The 18,848-nt window shown below is 43.9% G+C and overlaps 1 protein-coding gene across 1 annotated transcript; it reads left to right on the top strand.

Moving 5' to 3' along the window:
- Positions 1-218: 218 nt before the first annotated feature.
- On the top strand, positions 219-18,836 carry LOC144165129 (chymotrypsin-like protease CTRL-1). The gene is made up of 6 exons (XM_077695235.1): positions 219-411; positions 11,293-11,482; positions 12,247-12,367; positions 14,544-14,682; positions 15,825-15,967; positions 18,389-18,836. Exons 1-6 carry the CDS (start codon positions 351-353, stop codon positions 18,590-18,592), a joined length of 858 nt encoding a protein of 285 aa, XP_077551361.1. The 5' UTR covers positions 219-350; the 3' UTR covers positions 18,593-18,836.
- Positions 18,837-18,848: the final 12 nt, after the last annotated feature.

The following is an 18,848-nucleotide window of genomic DNA, read 5'->3' on the forward strand; positions in this document are numbered from 1 at the left end:
TTCGTTTTGTTCCCTGAACACGTCCGCACTGGCCGTAAAAAGAAGACGGAAACAAGAATTAAGGCGGATACCAGACGGAGTGGTCGGCAACCACAAGGCTTCTTTCTCCGATAGAGAGAGACAGAGAGAGAAAGCGAGAAGAAGCGCCACGAAGCACCGGGAGGAATGCCGAGCGTGGACACGTGAACTAGTAGAAACCCCCTTGAGCCATCGCAGAGCTCGTTTCTCAAGGGCGGTTGCAGCGAGTGACGGACGACTTGCGAAAGAAGGCCTGGTCTGGGGCCCCTAAAAACATAGGCCGGCGAACTCCCGGCGTGAAACGCGCGGCGGCGGTCTCGCGAGCGTTGAGCATGGAAGCCAGCACGAACCTCATCATGGCCGTCGTGGCCACCGTAGCCTGGTCAAGCAACGGTAAGCAGTGCGTCCTCCCGTATAATGAGGTCCTCTTATTGGAGCGAAACGCGGAAGCATGAGATAGTCAGGTCATTGCCACGAGGACATGAAGCCATTTTCTGAACTTTCTTCTTAAACAAACCGAGCTTTCAAATTGAGCCAATCTTTCTCGCTTTTCACAAAAGCACCTCTCGTTGCAAAGGATAAAACAGATACAACGAGGGAAGCAGCTGAGCCCTTCGTAATCTAAAAAAACTGTTATCGCTTCACACGCCAGGACGTAATTTTGGAATGGTAAATGCCAGCAGATGTCACGAAGCGTTCTCATCCCCAGACTTCAAGAGGGCATTCAAGGATTGTTTAGGGGTTTTGATCCACACGCTACTGTATTGTTCAAATCACTTCCCATAATTACGGGTTTTTGACAGCCCAGTGGCATGTCAAACCTGCCGTGAGCGGGAAAACCACAATCGCGTTATAACTTTGGAATTAGGATGGATTGGCCCTCACTATATCAGTGTCGCTTTCAATTTCTCGCAAAGGTCCTAAAATAACCTCGATCATACCCAACGCGGAAAAACATATTTATCGCTTTCCTCTTTGTTCCTTTGGAACTTAAAAAAAAAACTCGCGAAACAAATACTACCAAAAGCCTGGGCCATGCCTGTACCTCAAAGCCTCAGTGTATCTGATATACAATTCCGCATCTATTCATTCCTCGTCAAATCTTTAACATAAGAGAAAGATTCCGGCAATCGTAAATGAGGAACGCGGATTCTTACCTTACGAAGTCTAGGCACTGCCGGAAACAGCATAATCCAGACTTTTGCTATTTGCCGGATTGCCCGCCATCAGCATTTGTAGGGAAGCGCATCAGTATCCCAATGCCATGAGTTTAGCCCTTCTTAACAGCGCACCTGCTTACCTGCAGATCTTCACTGCAAACCTGTTAATTTTCTCGCATCCTAGTCGTGAAAACAACACACTCTTTGAATTATTTAACTGCGGTGGTTCTCGCTGCAACTTCGTTCATATTCTTATTTATAGGAGTAAAATCAATAGTGCACAAAAGCTACCTGCAAGTTGTAGGGTACAGTTTAAAGGCGTATTTACCGGCTCTATTCAGCCACAACGGTATTCAGTACAGTCTATCCAACGCTCTGAACCAAATATCTCCCAATAAATTCCCGAAATCTCCCGAAAAAACATAATTACTACATCGCACCAGAAATGCTGCGATATCTTCCTCGGCAGCACAGGTCAATCTCGTAAATCACTCTGTGGCAAAAATTGAAATGCGGCAGCACGAAGCCAGGAATAAGGCGCGGAAAAAACTTTACGAGTGTATTTTTGTCATGTCATTTGTACAGGGCCACTCTTTTATTTATTCGAAATAAGCGGAGTGTTCGAAAAGTTCCCAGAAAGTGGTCACATGATTCGTCGATAACCTTCCTGGACAGTAAGCAACAATACTTATGTTTTGTAGGAAGCTCCCGTAAACCTCCTTAACTCTGCGCAACAGAATCCTTATTTAGATCATACATACTTGCCTTCAATACTGCATGTATATACCGTAACTGCCATCACACTCCCCCCGACTCTGAAGCGGCATCGCTTATTAAATCCACAGGACCATTCCAGGAGCTTTAGGAAGTTTTGTTTCAAAAGTGAAGCAACGGTAAGCAGCGTGTCCTCCCGTATAATGAGTTTAACCTCCATTTCAATACACCTGCATAGCACATATATCATGCATTGTGTTTTGCAGACTATAAAACTGTTTCCACAGAAAACTTTAAACATTTTGCGAAGATAAGGGAAAAAAACCACGGTGTTTACTTCAGTACGTAACAAAAAGGCGTCAGCCTTCTGCTTTTTCGAAAAATCCTGTGTTACAGGGAAGGGTTTTTTCATGGTAAATTACCTACAGCTTGTTAAGTTTGGGGACTCTTTTTTCATATTTATGCTCGCACAGGTTACAACCATCAGTATGGTCTGGTGATTTTACAGCTATATATTCATGTTCCGTATACAGTTCCATTAAACAGTAGTGCTTCGGAAGTGTAGATGTGCCCGATTCCGCAGAAGGGACTCCCGTATTGCTATTGTTTAATTCTTTCTGCCTGCTTTCATTATTTCACTATTTGCGTTCCTTTGAATTTGTTATTCTTTCTGTGTAATTTTAATCAAGAGACGCAGCACAAAAAAAGGTTCGAATTCGCGACTGGCCTGCAGCCATGGAAAAAATGAAATAACAAAGATAAGCAACACTATGGGCGTCTACCATACGCGTCCTTCGGCGCCTGGTCACTGCCTGAAGTTACTCCCTTATTAATAGAACAGTTTAAAAGAAGTACATACGAGCAGTGAACTCGTATAGAAAAAAAACAAAATTAAACAAATTTATTACCTGACGCCATGTTGAGTCACACAGGATGCTGCATGCTTTCCTTTTTGGAACATTTACAGTAATCTAATGCCAATTTTTCGCAGTCCTACTTTCTTTCTTAATGGCGGTGCTCCTGAAACATCGATGTTCTGTGGAACTTTCGTAAACTATAGCAAAAAGTGGTAAAGGACACCACAGTGTGAAATGAGGGTATAGTTGAGACGCCTAGTTGGCAATTTACTTCGAGCACAAGCGCGTCTTCTACCCGCTTAACTTTTCCGTGGTCCTCGTGCAGCGCAGAGGAAAGGCGCGTGGTACAAACTGGAAACCCACAGCCCGTATGCTGTGCGGCAAACCGTTTGATCACATCTTCGTCAGCGTCATGCAGAAAAAGCTACCGTGTAGTGAATTATTTGACTTCGCGGTGAAGGCTTCTAGGAACCCCCAAATGCGGACCTCGCCAACCTCGTGTGGTGCGTGGACAATCATTTGAGATAAGCTGGTCTAATCAACAGTAACGTAGCTTCGTTTCCTCGGCGCACGCTAAGGTGCAAACGCAGAATGTAGCCATCATCTTTTAAGCTGATTCCAAGAAAAGGAAACCATAGCTTTGAAGTGTCGCCCTGAAAATTCCGCATCTTGAGGAGCTCCGGGAAAGAACGTGTTCGTTAGGAGAGGTGCCATCAACTTGAAAAACCCGAAGTGCACACGACAGTTGCTGCAATCCTGCATAATGCGCGCTAGCAATGTACGTTGACTATTGTCGCTGCTACAACCGGTATTATCTATCCAATATTAGCATTCTGGGTAGGCCGGATGACATCGAGAATGCGAAATGAATTGCAAGGTGCACTTAAGCGACGTCCGGATGTCCATTGATATCGCAACGGGATTGCCAAAGATAGTTTTAACCGGATTTAACATGTTTCCTGTTGCTATGCTTCTCAAAGTTCCGTGCTTTCGCGCGGATATAAATGTTAACCTAGCGTTCGACAGTTAGCGCAGTCCTTTCCAAAAGAGCGAGCATGTCACTGCGCATCAAAAATTCATAGCACTTGATGGTCACCTTTTTGTTCAGGCCCGCGCAAATGGCTGACGTTTGCTGCGCTGCGTGCTGGTGTTATACCCAACTAGAGGCCGCCCCAGCCTTCCAACTATAGCTCACAAAAAAATTGTCCATCCAAAAAAAAAATTCCACGGCCGAAGATGATTGTATTTACGAAGCTTTTGCAATTAACACGCCTCTTTTTCGTCCTACTGTGCATTTTTCGAAGTCAATTGGGGTGTTCCTCGGAGTAGAAAATGTGATCTTGCATAATTAGCCAGCGAATAGCAATTCAGCTGCGCCGTTAACTACGTAAAAAACCTAGGTGCATTGTAACTGAGTGGACTGCCGTGGCTTTAATGGTCTGTGTGTGTATGTGTATGTGTGTATGTGTGTGTATGTGCGTGCTTGCGTGCGTGCGTGCGTGTGTGTGAGTGAGTGCGTGTGTGCGGGTGTCAGTAATTTCGAGCTGTAATTTTCAACTTTGACCCACCTTTGAGGCTTTTTCAATTTTCCGGACCGACGAAACATAAAGAACGCTCACCGTACACAATATGGCGCCAGTGCCTCGTATAGTGTTTTAGGTAATAAAATGCACATTCATTGAAAACCTTGGAAAAGACTACTTAGGTCGACTACCCTAAGATAATCGCAGTCATGATGCCGACCGATAATACAGCCTCCTCTAATACTACCAGCGAGGTATACAGTAAGCAGTCAAGGAATCTGTAAAGGTAGACATATAAGCCCTTTGTAAAGCATCCCCAAGGCGTATATAAATAGCCGTTTTGAGAAATGTGACTCAAAAAGGTCAACAACGAACCAGAGAGATTAACATGCATGCCCACATACATTTTCGTAGATAATACAAGCACAATAAACCGTAATTCCGCTCTTCGCTTTAAAACCTGTAACCCATTCATGGTTCGTGTTTCGGTTTCTAGCAAAGGAAATCTTCGCTGTTCAGTTCCCAGTGCTGCTAACAAATTAAATAGGAGACCAGACTTTGATGACCGAAAAAATGAGGTGGCGAAAAAATTATATTTAGAAGCAGAGATGTAAAACAAACTATCTATACAACTTAAAGGTTACGGTCATTGCAGTCTTACCACTCGACTCTTTAAGCAGTTATAACCTAAATTAAAAATTTTCTGCTACCATTGCACGGAGGATCACACATTGGCTTCAACTGGGGTCCAGTCTACCGCTAGGTACTTTTTACATATTCACTTGTACCTAAATGTTCGTTTATAAGAAGAATATCTCCAAAATCTTCCTTTTTACGCCACACATTTAAACAAGTGCCACTAACTAGGCCTTCGAGCTTTTACTAAAAGTATAATGAGTACTTTCTCTAAGAATTAACGTTGTTTGATACTTGACACCCGTTATTTTAATTTTGCACTTTACTTTAACCAACGTGTAAGCAAGTGCCTAGTATAGCATCGTTATCTTCTAAGGTACTTTCTTTTCAGGGTAGCAATACATATCATTGTGTTCTAATTAAAATTTTGTTATTAATGTCACAGTTCCAAAACAGAATTTTGCGAAAGAATCTGATAAGGGTTCTTCAACGGGAAATCAGCAACTACGAACGAACGGCCAGCACACTTGTGTCAGAATTCCGCCATATGTCCTTGTAATCTGTAACCGCCTAATCAATACAAAGTCCTTTGTTACACCTTCGCACTTCGAACATGTCATACGCATGGTGATAGAACGTGGGACGAAACTACTTTTACCCAAACACGACTAGTTTTCCTTTTTTTCGTAACAACAGTTTTGTTATTTCCCCTAGCCATACTGTCCAGTTAACCCGACGAACCCGTTACGAGCATTACATGTGCAGAGGATCACTTATCCCATACAAAAATATCGTATGGTCGGCTAAAGAAAATCCTTTTTATGGTCGGCTTTAGCTATTTGGCCCAATATTCTTTAGACGTTTCTATGGGTGTCTTTAGCGAAGCGTATCGCCATTCCTATGGGTGTCTTTAGCTTCTTCTATAGCCAGTTCTGTGGTTGTCTTTAGATATTCGTATCGACATTCCTATGGGTGTCTTTAGGTTCTTCTATAGCCGGTTCCATGGTTGTCTTTAGCGATTCGTATCGCCATTCCTATGGGTGTCTTTAGGTTCTTCTATAGCCGGTTCTGTGGTTGTCTTTAGATATTTGTATCGACATTCCTATGGGTGTTTTTAGCTTCTTCTATAGCCGGTTCTATGGTTGTCGTTAGCTATTCATATCGACATTTCTATGGGTGTCTTTAGCTTCTTCTATAGCCGGTTCTATGGCTTTCTTTAGGTCTTCTTTCGATATCGCTAGGGCTATAGAAGAAGCTAAAGACACCCATAGGAGTATCCATAGAAATGGCTAAAGACAGCCATAGAAATGTCTAAAGATAATTGGGCCAAATAGCTAAAGACAACCATAACAAGGATTTTCAATAGCCAACCATACGATATTTTTGCATGGGCTGCAGCCAGAAGAGAATCGCCACTACTTGAAACACAGCGACAGCAGCAGCCTCTGGGAAATTATTAACACGCTGCCATGCCGGCATATAGCCTTGCGGATCTCTAGGACTTCTCCTGTGGCACTTAGGTTGTGTGGCTATCTGCATTCTGTAATATATGCTCCATGAACACTTCAGCGATATAGGGGGAGTGCAAGGTTGCGACTGCAAACACGTCGCCAGTTTTCATTCACAAAAGGCTTAAACAAAGGCAAACAAGAAAAGCAAAACCAAGGGGTTTATTCATCCCATTCATTACATAAAGGGCTACTATCTACGCTACTTCGCCGCCAGTAAAATGTTGTTCACATACGCCGATCGAAACACACAGCACACGCATTCCAACAATCTGGCTCACGCTTACGTCATTCGCTCGACAGCCACACTACGCGGCACATTTTCCACGAACGCCCACCGAGACACATATACCTGCAGGTGCTGGGTAGTCCACAGAAAATAGAAAACTCAGAAGTCATTCATTTCACTCAGTACGCAATGCACGAAGTTGCAAGTATGGTGGCTAAAATGGAAATGCACTCTTAATTAAACAATGAAGATGGTCACACATAATGCAATAATAAAAAACGTTTTCCAAGTCTGTTCAATTAGTTCCTTGTACGTTTTCTCAGTTCGCGAAAAAATAATTATATTTGTCTCATCACCGCGGCGAAATCTTCACTTCTAAGTACATTGCAATGCCCATGTGGTGCAGGGTAGCTTGGAAACGTATTCTTGAACACCAAAAAAGTCCTGCATTTCTCGCACAATACAGCCTCTTCAGTTCGTAAGATCACTCACCCTGGTGTTTTGCGTACGATGAAATTCCTGTCCCGGTATCGCAGGTATCCATTTTCGCATGACTTCGAGTTGATGTTGAATTAATCATTACACTGTCACCGTAAACACCGAAATTTCCGACAACGAAAAGCGGCACATATGCTTGGCGTCACACCATCAACACGAACACATTGTAGTCGAGTCGTAAATTTCCAACATTAGGCAACACGTGTCATGCCCGCGCACATGAGCAAGGAGACAAGATGTGGCTGACTGAGTACATCCTGGTATAACCAGGTCCATCGCGCTAGCAAATAGTGCAGAGATACGTGCCCATCTTTCGACCTTTTTCTAACTCGTTTTCTGGTAATGATTTTATTTGGCAAATACAACATCGCTTAACGTTTTGTTTTCTTCATCCTAAAAAACTATATCTGTTATCAGTACTCGGGGAAAATTTTCTGTCACTGTTATTGCCGCGCGCACGAATACTAACACAGCACAGAACGCCTGACCCTCTTTTCCACGAAAACTGCCCTTCGCACGACCGGGCTACAGCGTCGACGCGCGCGGCACTCACGCCGCACCTCCCGGGCCGGTCGTGGTCCCCTCTACCTTTTCAACGCTTCCCAGAACTTCCTGTCCCTGCCTCCTTCGGTCCAGCTTGGGTCGCTCTCCCCCTTTCTCAATGACTAATTTCAAAGTGAGCTCCGCGGGAGAAGGAATGCGGTTGTTCGCAGATGCCACCATATTTCTGACTGCGCCGGCAGGAACGGGGGCCGCGAAAGTTCTTTCCAATTTGCTTCGACGCTGAGAAGGCCGTTTTCGGAGAAGCCCGCGGCCTTCCAGAGAAGGCCGCCACTCTAAATCAAAAGATTCCCCCTCGCTCCGGGGGGGACCCTACCCTGAGTGGCGTTATCGGAGTTGAATGATGATGGTTGGTTGAGTTTTGCTGCTCCGGGGTGTGGCACACTGGTGCCAATCCCCCAACCATCTGACAACGGTAGGAAGAATTCTCCGAACTTATGTCTTTCGGTCGACGTTCATTTGCAAGCTTTGCCGACGCACAGTATCCAAAGTTGCAACCTGAATTTGAGCGTTAATCTGTCTGTAGCTGCATTATATCGTACTTTTCCCGTATTGTTGGTATACTAGGTACCTAACGTTATTGAACAAAAACTTTCATATAACTGGCCGATGAACCTCATCATCGTTATTCAGTCTGTGTTATAGATGTAGCTAGGTAAATCATGAGTGTATAAATTACGCGTCATAAGTCATATTGGAACCAGCGGAATAGAATTTAATGGTGCGCTCGAATTATACCTTTATAGGCTAACACTTTTTTATTAGCGGCTGGAGACTTAGAGGCTTATGTCACTATGTAGTCAGCTAAGGAAGCTTTTATGGATGCAAGCCTCTAAATTCTGCGCCAAATGCTTTCCTAATTCCGGCTAAATGTTGCTCAATTGTCACACGTCTAAGGTTGACAGTTATATATTGCGCCGTAGCCAGCCGAAGAAACTTTTATGGGTGCCTCTCTTTAGCTTTAGGGCAGATTCTCTCTAATAGCTGGCAGAAGACAGCTGAATGGTTCCAATTATGTAGACTTAGAGCTAGACAATGGCCTATATCCAGCCAAATGAACTTTTATGGCTTTCTCTCTTTAGCTTTAGGACGAATTCTTTTCAATAGCTGGCAAAACACAGCTTAATGGTTTTGAGTCTGTAGAGTTAGAGCTAAAAAACGGCCTATAGCCAGCCAAATGAGCTTTTATGGCTTTCTCTCTTTAGCTTTAGCACGAACTCTTTTCAATAGCTGGTAAAAGACAGCTGAATGGTTTCAAGTCTGTAGACTTAAAGCTAAACAATGGTCTATAGCCAGCCAAAAGAGCTTTCTCGCGGCTAGCCTATAGAACTAAAGCGATAGATTTTTCTTTAGCTGGCTACAGTAGCCTGAATAGCTGTGACTCTATAGACTAAACACACTAGGATGTTCTATAGTCGTCTAAAGAGAATTGTATGGTTTACATTCTTTAGTGCAGGATGCATAAAAACTTCAATAGTTGGCTATAGCCTAATTTATGCACTTTTATGGGTGACCATAGGGATGCATAGGCGGCCATAGCTCACCATACATTTTTCTATAGACGCCCATAAGGCATTTTTGTATGGGATAGTTCTAATAGGAGTGACATTTTATCCATCTTCTTTGTATGCCTTATGCTGACGCCTAATAATATCGCCCATTAAAATTTCAGGGTGAAAACAGCGCGTTCTCACCCCAATATTTACTCTTTTTTTCATCTGTTCCCTGTATAACCACGTCAGCTCTGTCATGAAGTTCGCCCTTCAGCAGCCGTACCAGCGACAACCGTGCGACCAAAGGCGGCAAACGAACGCAACCCACACAAACCGAGCGGTGCTTAAAGGGGCCCAGCAGACAAAATACAAGCTTGTTTTATTCGAAAGATTTCGTGTTTCAGAGTGCCCCTAGCCTTGACCGGCAGGAAACAATTCCGCATTCGCTGAGAAATAAATCAACTCAGGTTAAACTTCTGATTCTCCCGCCAAATCGGGTGTTTTCGTGACGTCTTCGATAGAGTCATAAGGGTTGGTACTCAAAACCAACTTCCAGTGCATCATTGGGCTCTGCAGCCTAGCTATACCGTCAGTCGCCCGCGAGGGCGCTACCATAATCAGCCGCGGACCGTTGTCTGCGGTTTCTTTTTTGGACCTATTTGCACCTGGCTTTATTTTGTTAAGGCAGAAAGTAATCGTTTCGTGAAACATAAGATATTCTCGACAAACAGGGTCACGTAAGAACGTCGCTTACGTCAATCGGACAGTTTCGTGTAAGACAACTCCATATCGGCAGACTCCTGTGCAGCTAAAACAAGCATAGTGCAGTAAAACAGCAGTGCGCAGCGGTACATGAGTGTGTACGTGTATTTTCATAACTTTCATTGTTTACCCCACCATTCTTACTGTTGTAAGATGAATATACATTACATTTAAGCGCAGATAGTTCGTTCGGCAAGCTTATAAGCCCTGCCTAATTTGCGTTTGCTTTTGCCGGCCTAAGCCAGTAGCACAGCTGGGCATATGACATATAGGCTCTGTTGCCGAAATTGAACATGTGGGCCGCATGGCCATTCCCCTTCTTCCTAATTATATAGCTTATTTAAGCGAAGTGTGCGTTAAAAGTGGTGTCAGTATGATTCGAACGCGAAATTTTTCGAATGAACCCCACTTGTGTTTTGTCTGCATGGCGCATTTAAGCACCGAATTTTCTCTTTTCGAATAGGAAACAGTCAGTCTCGTTAACACAGCGGCAAAATGGGTAGTTGCGAGGAGCTACATGCATTGCTCCATTGAATGTGTTCAAGCATGTCTTAAAACTAGACTTTACAATTTCGCTTGACACTGTGTAAATGCACGACCACTTTTGTTGTGTAATAAATACATAAGGCTACTTTTTTTCAGATAAGTGCGAAAAATTTCGAAAAACTCTCGTGGTAAAATTTTTTTGCCATTCACGTTTATCTGAAAAACACTGATTTTAGAGGTCCTGGTAGCAAAAAACTGATGGCCGAAATACCACGTCCGATAACTTTTTGCAACCACTGGCCATTTTCACATACCCCGGAGATGCTTGTTTGGAAGGCTATGGCGCATAGTGTTGCATGTTTTTTTTTAAAGATGTGTCACTCTCGCAACGTACGTGAGACTGGCGAAATACATTAAATATGCCCACTCGCGTTGTCACAGACAGAAAGAGAGAAAGAGAGAACAGCTTTGGTTACGAATGGTGACGTCAGCTGAGCTGGGATGCCTAGCCAGCAACGCAACGAATTCGGTGACGATGATGATGAAAATGTTGATGATGTGCCCGCATTCTTTGAGTTATTTCCAGGGTCTGGTCAAGACCTGCGTTTCGCGGGTACGCAGTCAGTGCTTTTGGCCCCCATAAGGCACTATTGGGGCAAGACCATGGACCTAGTAATCCCTTGTGTAGGCGCTTATCAGTGGTATCGAAATCTATAAATCCGCTACCCAAAGTAATTCCGTGTAGCAATGCTGCTGTGATCGGTTTCTTTTTTTTTCCTCTGGGAAGTCGGCAACACCGAAGTTACGTCATTGAAACGAGCAAAAAACTATCATGCTTCTTCAACAGACCCCATGTGCGGCACCGCATCGGTGAGGACGAGGCTGTACGCCGACAGCACCACGTCTAAAGATGTCACTCCCGTGCGGTGGCCCTGGAACGCCGCAATCCACACAAGTTCCCGGTTCCGGCCAGAGCAGTACTGCGGAGGAGCACTCATCACCAGGCAGCACGTCTTGACGGCGGCCCACTGCATCGAGTGAGAATTCTGCGTAACTTACTGTTTGCTTTGTGGCGCAGTCCTACCTGAGTGAACCAACATGAAATCTCAAAATAGAGGAGCGTATTTTAGTGTTTCGTCTTCTTCCTGGATTTTATCCTCTGTAACAATGTTTTTGTTAACCTCAATAGTGACCCCTGTGCGCTTTCCGTTCGAAGCGAAATTGTTATATCAGGGATAAACCCTTTCGCCTTGTTTGTAATGTCCCAACCTCTCTTATAGAGCAAAATAGGCAGACTTCCTCGCCCGTCCGTTCTTCATGCATTTTTATTTTTCGAACAGTGATCTGCGTAGGCCCAGATGAAATATTTTTGCCACCTGTATTTGTAGTCGTTTATTTGTAGTCGTTTACCCCCTGTATTTGTAGTCGGTTAAATTCAGTCTGGTTCCCTGCTTTTGATTTCTTTTTTTTGAAACCCCTAGGATCTTTTTTCTCAAATGCGTAATATTTATTTACAACTCCATGCAAACCTCAGTTCGTATAATTGATTTATCATTACCTTTATTGCGCATTCTGCATTGCCATAAGTGTTGAGTATTTTTGATATCGACGTACTCTGTTTTTTTTTTTTTTCGTCCTGGAAACATTCTTGAGAGGTCTTGGTTCACATATAAATATATGCGTTAGACCACCTCTTTTGGTAGTCGTACTCCATCGTAAATTATACTGAGGGTATTTCGAGCTGTTTGCACTCGCTCAAGCGTCTTGCTGACAAGCCGTCTTGTTTTCATTCTTATTCCAGCCAAATGGACCCCGACGGAATACGAATTCACTTGGGCTCTTGGCGAAGAAGTGAACTAGACAATGGCGAGATAGCAGTTCCTGTTAAAGAAATGTGCATTCACCAAAACTTTACTGGCGATGTAAGTGTGTTTGCGTGCGCTCGTTTCAGATTTTTTCTGAGTGGCGGATATTTTTAACAGTTTCACAGCAGTCGAAACTTGCCGGGTTAACTCTTTCAGATTTGCCGAAAACTTGTTTCTCCCAGAAATGTACCTACCCATCAAAGCCTAATGCTACTTCCATGAGTGAAACTTAAGCGCAAAAGTTTATCACAGGGACGAGAAAGGGAACGACACAGGCGCTTACTATCAACTGAAAGTTTTAATGAAAACGAATACACATTTATACTACCCCCACACCGAACAACCCAGCACGTGTGCCCTTCGCACATGCGCACGGCCGTACAAGAGAACCGCCCCATTCCCTTCTCGTTTTTCTTCTCCTTTCCCTCATCCTCTACCCCCTCTCCTTGAGAAGTTGCACTTCTTTATCTAAAATACTCAGCGACGGGTGACTCATACAATCGGGACCCTTAATCCGGATATGGAAGGCTTCTGCAAGTTCCCTGGTGGCACGGTCTCTGTGCTTAAAAACTACTACCGTGTCCGTGAAGTGTGGCTGACAACGTGGCTGATACCTGCATTTAGAACAGTGCTGCGCCAGGTGTGTGTAGGGCTTTCCTTTCAAAGAGGAATGATGCTCCCTCAGGCGTACATTTAGACAGCGGCCGGTCTGGCCGACGTACACCCGGCCACAGGACATGTACGCTTGAGGGAGCATCATTCCTCTTTGAAAGGAAAGCCCTACACACACCTGGCGCAGCACTGTTCTAAATGCGGGTATCAGCCACGTTGTCAGCCACACTTCACGGACACGGTAGTAGTTTTTAAGCACACAGACCGTGCCACCAGGGAACTTGCAGAAGCCTTCCATATCCGGATTAAGGGTCCCGATTGTATAGGTCACCCGTCGCTGAGTATTTTAGATAAAGAAGTGCAACTTCTCAAGGAGACAGGGTAGAGGATGAGGGAAAGGAGAAGAGAAACGAGAAGGGAATGGGGCGGTTCTCTTGTACGGCCGTGCGCATGTGCGAAGGGCACACGTGCTGGGTTGTTCGGTCTGGGGGTGGTATAAATGTGTATTCGTTTTCATTAAAACTTTCAGTTGATAGTAAGCGCCTGTGTCGTTCCCTTTCTCGTCCCTGTGATAAACTTTTGCGCTTAAGTTTCACTCATGGAAATTGCGAACCAACTAGCTCGTCTCTCCATTTTGCTTCAGCCTAATGCTACACATATTTTTATCGTAGTACTTAGATAAAAATTGAAAAGTAACGTCAATTATTTAAAGACTGTTTACACTGATTACCTGGTACGAGATGTCAGTAGTCCAGATTTTAATACATTGACAGGATGCTCGGGTACCACGAAGATTTGAATTTCCTCAATCGATACTAACATCGTCTTAGAAATTATTGAGTGTTCATGTTCATTATAGTTTAATTTAGGACAACGCACTCTCCCAGTAGCATATTTATACCTTGTGATAGAATTTAAAAATAGCTTGTTGGTACAAATCCCGTCAAACGTTGACAAATGTTAGCATCATTGGTATTTGAAAGAATGCGCAGACTTAGTAGCTTTCGAAACCTCCCCTATCCGAAGCCTTACTTGATTTGTGCGTGCACTTAACTCCCGTGTCAGAAAAAAATGAAAAAACGCCTTTAGCAGCTGATAAATGACTCGTTTTCCGAGTGTCCTATATCGAAAAACGGTTGTTACCTGAACTATTACAGGCTCCCAATGGAAACTATCTTTTAAGTATTACCGCTAGGTCCACGACTTAGTTTACAATCGACACTGTGCCGGATTACTGGCGTCAAGGCTACGAGACTGATGTGCTGTTCAATCATCCGAAACATATTTATGTACGAAGTTTTTTTTTTGTCTCAGTGTTATTGGACCTCACCTTTTAAGGTCAGTTTTCGGGACTTGAACTCAGGTTATTCGTTGCAATGACATAAACATTGCTCCGCAATGCAACTATGACTGTCGTTCTAAATCTATTACACTAAAACAAAATATATGTGCTTGACGGCTACAATGACAATTCGTGCAAAGTCAGAATAAGCATGGATATGTTAAAAAGGCTTTTAGGGGAAGTGTGAAAGCAAGACAAGTCAGAGAAAAGCAGTAATAAACTAACCGCCACCGCTATCTTACACACAGTTTTTGGTTTCTGTCGCCCTCCTCTATACAGCACGACGACATCGCCATCATAAAGCTCGCCCACCCAGTCAACTTCACCACTACGATAAGGCCGGTGTGCCTGCCCGAGAGAAAGGAGCATCTGCCCACAGATTCGGAGGCCTACGCCACAGGCTGGACGATTAGAAAAAGTAAGCAACAGTCCATGCACATTGTCCCCTGAACGGGCATGCCGTACTATTTTCGTATACAGTTGTGAAGGATGGGGTTACAAGCCCATCCGGGCGACGAAATTGATGGAACTAGGCGTCACTTCCGCAAAAGCTATGCCTTGTAACAAGCGACATCGCGTTTTCGAATCCCGGAGAGAGGTTCCGTATTTTTTTATAAAAACAGAAAACGACCCACAGTGGCTTCGGGGTAAGAAATTGTGCTGCCGATTACGAGGACAAAAGTTCGATACCGGGCGCGGCGGTCGTTTTTCAAATGGACGCGAGAAACAAACGCAATTGTGGTGATTTTAGCGCGCTTGATTTAAATTGATCTGTGGCCTTTCGCTACTGCGCACCTTATAGCCTAGATGTAGCTTCGGCGTGTGAAACAAAGAGCAAAGGTGAGCAGCAAAACCGCAGTCTCGTAGAGATTTCAGCGCACATTACGAACCCTTTTGTGGTTAAACTAATGTGCTACGTCTCACTTCCGCGTGTCTCCTAGCCGAGGTGCAGCCTTGGCGGGCGAAGCCGCCATGTAAATTTTCACTTTTCTAATGTACTGACCTGTGCTTCAGACACGTAAGACACGCCACTCCACAAGTAACAACGGCTGGAGTGTCAGAAAATATATTCATATAAAACCCAAACGTGCAACTACGCAATATTTGCGTATGAACTTGCATTCAAATGCAACTCCTGTGCAGTAAAAATAATAGGGTGCTAAAAAGATGGAGACGAAGATGCACACAAACCACATATACAAGCGCCAATTTTTTTCACTGCAGAAATGAACCAACCAGCTCAACAAGTTCTGTTAATTCAAAACTCTTTTCACTCCAACTTTTCAGATTGTTATGAGCGGTGTTTTTACTTCTTGACAACTCTTCGTGCTATCAAATTGCATATTTTATAGCAACACGTACGGTTCACATCTCTTAAAGTCGTTGCGATATTTTGACGAAAATACGTTAGTGTGAGTTACTACGTATTCCACCCTTACTAAAGGTTCAGTTTCAATAACCTTCCGAACAAAGAAATCAAGTAGGAAATGCTTTTCGTAACAACGGTTCTATTTTGCACACTTTGACGAATGTCGCTAATTTGTGCTATTTCCCCGGCAGCTAAAGAAACACATCGCACGAGGAAGATGCTACAGGAGCTCAAGATGCGGCTAATGAACGTCCACCAGTGCGTCAAGTCATTCGACGTCAGTCTCTACGAAGAGAGCCTTTGCGCCCCGCATGATTATGGTTCTCTTTGTGAGGTATGGAACACTTCATTTGATGTTATCTCGCACGTCTACATTCGTTACGTCCACATTCGTCTACACTGACACATCTACAGTCGTCTACATTCATACGTCTGCATTCGTACGCCTACAGACTACAAAGACCTCTTGAAATGACCTAAACCGGCAGAACACTTCATTGTAGCGCTAATACGTACTTCCCACGTCCGCTTCGTTTGTGCGCACAATTTACATGCATAGTTTGTATTTCTCTGAAACTATTCCTGGTGTCAAATTGCTCTTAGCTAAAAACGAGAGAATAATCGCACATGCCCATCCTCAATGGTAATTTTGTCACACAAAATTATTTATTTTTGCTTTGTTCTGCTCTTTTGGTTTGGTTTATTGCCGTTCTCACCATTGCCAGCCAAGCTATCACTTCTGCTCCTTTTCTTCCAATACTTCTGTCTCTGTAACCTGTTCTTTATGTATCCCTCTAACTCTCTTTCTTTCCTGTCTTTATCTGTGTCCTAAAAACCCCGGCGTTTTTCCCGCTATATCCTCTTGTACATTCTACCTTTTCATCCTCACTTTTTCTTCCTCGCTCCCCCCCCCCCCCTCGGTATATCTATCCACCCACCCATCCGTCTATTCTTCTTGTTATCGGTTCACTCATATCTCAATTCATGTCATTCTCCATTCGCTAATCTTCTGTGTACATCTCGTAATCTGCATATGTCTTTAACTCCACTCTTTTGTTTCCCCCGTTTTTTTCTGTTTCTCGCTTTCTCTTCAAACATACAATCAATGCCAATGCTGACGCACCTACACGCAAATATTTCCTTGAAACCGGGTATTGATACTGTCCTGAGATAAAAGCCTGCTCCTTAGCAATCTATATACCAGTAGCGGCAATATTTATTGGCTAGCAGAGACAAAGATTTTCTTACGGTATTCGATGCGTTTCAGCTTTAACTGATACGCATTTGCCAGAGGGTACATCCAAGGGATGGTATTGGGTGGTGGGACCTCGGTGCGCACGTACGGACGGGCGGACAAATGTTTCGTTAAAGTCGGGTACGCACAAAAGTCTAATAAAAAATCTAATCTAAGACTAATCTAATCTAAGACTTAAACCCTACCTTTTGTTGTCACCACAGTTTGTCTGGGGCAATTTTGCTATAACAAAAAAATATTGCACAAACTTGTCGTCCTCTTGTGCTCACTGTCAAACACGAGGCCCTCGAAGAAAATGGTACTTCATCGCCAAATAAATAAACCCTAATATATGCAAAACAATCATTTTTGCGTCATCTTCTGGGCAGACTTACGAGTGAAGTTAACCGGGCCGACTGTTTCTCACCCAGCTATATTGGCGTACATAAACGAATAGCACGAAGAATGAATTTTTTCGCAGCCTTGTTTTCGCTTTAAATTTGAGTACTCCCCCTTTTTTCTGCGCAGTAAGCCTATTTGCTATTCAACCAATCTGTACCTCTGAAATTCGGAGTTTCCTTAAACACTTTAGAGAAACTTAGATCGGCCAAGCGTGCTAACGAAAGAAAAATGCTATGGATAACGCATAGAGACCAGAAAATAGCAGTGGGCTGTAGGGAACAAAATTGTGTGGAAGATATTCGAATTCTGATTAAACGAGAAAAGCCGGGCTTGACGGGTCATAAAAAGCGAATAAATTATAACAGGTGGGAATGGTTGCCAAGGGTTTGGAGACAACATAGAGAAATATCAAAGATTCGGTGAAATGATCAGCTAAGAAATTACCATGGAAGGACAAGCTCGCGGTAAAAGCAGCTTCTTTGGGAAAAGCCTCCGTATTCAGCTGCTTTGGGAAAGACCCGCCGCGGTGGTTCAGTGGCTAAGGCGTTGCGCTGCTGAGCACGAGGTCGCGGGTTAGATTCCCGGCCGCGGCGGCCGCTTTTCTGATGGAGGCGAAAAGCAAAAACGCCCGTGTGAGCGAGATTTCGGCGCACGTTAAAGATCCCCAGGTGGTCAAAATTAATCCGGAGCCCTCCACTACGGCACGCCTCATCGCCTGCGTTACGTCGGCGCGTTAAACCCCAACAATCAATCAATCAATGCTTTGGGAAAGGCCTTCGTACTGCATGCAGTAGATCATAATGGCTCTTAAAAAGGCATTTTTCCCTCCTTTTCGAAGACTATACTTCCGTGAATTTTACAAGGACAACAAGATCAATCGTTCAATCGGTGGTATATTCACATGAAAGGATGCCACAAGGTGTGAATTTGTGCACTGTCTTTCTCACATTTTACCTGGTCTTTTTACATTTTAGCTTTGTGTACTCACCTATTAAATAAATTTCGCTCTTGACCAAGCACTTACGCAGAATGTGACATTTTCTTCAATCATTGTTTCCTAGTTTGTTCAGCACGGCAAGCACGGAGCGGCAGTCAAATTATGTGTCCCTCATTATGCAGGGCGACAGTGGAGCACCGGCGATGCAGAAAATCGATGGTCACTGGTTCCTGCAAGGAATTCTCTCGGGCGGCCCACCTGTCTGCGGGGACGTCACGCTCCCAATGGTTTTTACGCGCGTCGCCAGCTACCTGGACACATTCATAAACCCTTACCTTAGAGCAAACACTTACAATCGCAAGATGCAAGTGTGCACGCTTTTATGACATACAGTTAGTTTAAGCCAAACTTACGATATTGTCGTATGAACGATACGCTGAAAGAAGAGGCTGGCGGTCTGCATCAAGTTTCGGATATCATCATCATAATATCACATCATGGCCCTTCCGGGCTCCTCACTAATATATTTCTCAAGTCACACTTACATGATTCAGAATATAAAGGGAAGACAACGCCCCAGTGAACAATCCTTGTGCAAGGAAAATAAATGTCTGTTTTGTTTGGCCAGTATTCCTTTTTCCA

This window comes from Haemaphysalis longicornis, unplaced genomic scaffold, assembly GCF_048455015.1.
Source record: "Haemaphysalis longicornis isolate Haplotype H1 unplaced genomic scaffold, Haemaphysalis longicornis Haplotype H1 scaffold_14, whole genome shotgun sequence".
In the NCBI taxonomy this organism is placed as follows: domain Eukaryota; kingdom Metazoa; phylum Arthropoda; class Arachnida; order Ixodida; family Ixodidae; genus Haemaphysalis; species Haemaphysalis longicornis.

Bases quoted from the DNA above. Each gene is read 5' to 3' on its own strand.
- LOC144165129 (XM_077695235.1), top strand. From the start codon at position 351: ATGGAAGCCAGCACGAACCTCATCATGGCCGTCGTGGCCACCGTAGCC. The intron at 11,483-12,246 runs GTGAGAATTCTG...TTCTTATTCCAG, and splicing joins ACGGCGGCCCACTGCATCGA to CCAAATGGACCCCGACGGAA. The intron at 14,683-15,824 runs GTAAGCAACAGT...TTTCCCCGGCAG, and splicing joins AGGCTGGACGATTAGAAAAA to CTAAAGAAACACATCGCACG.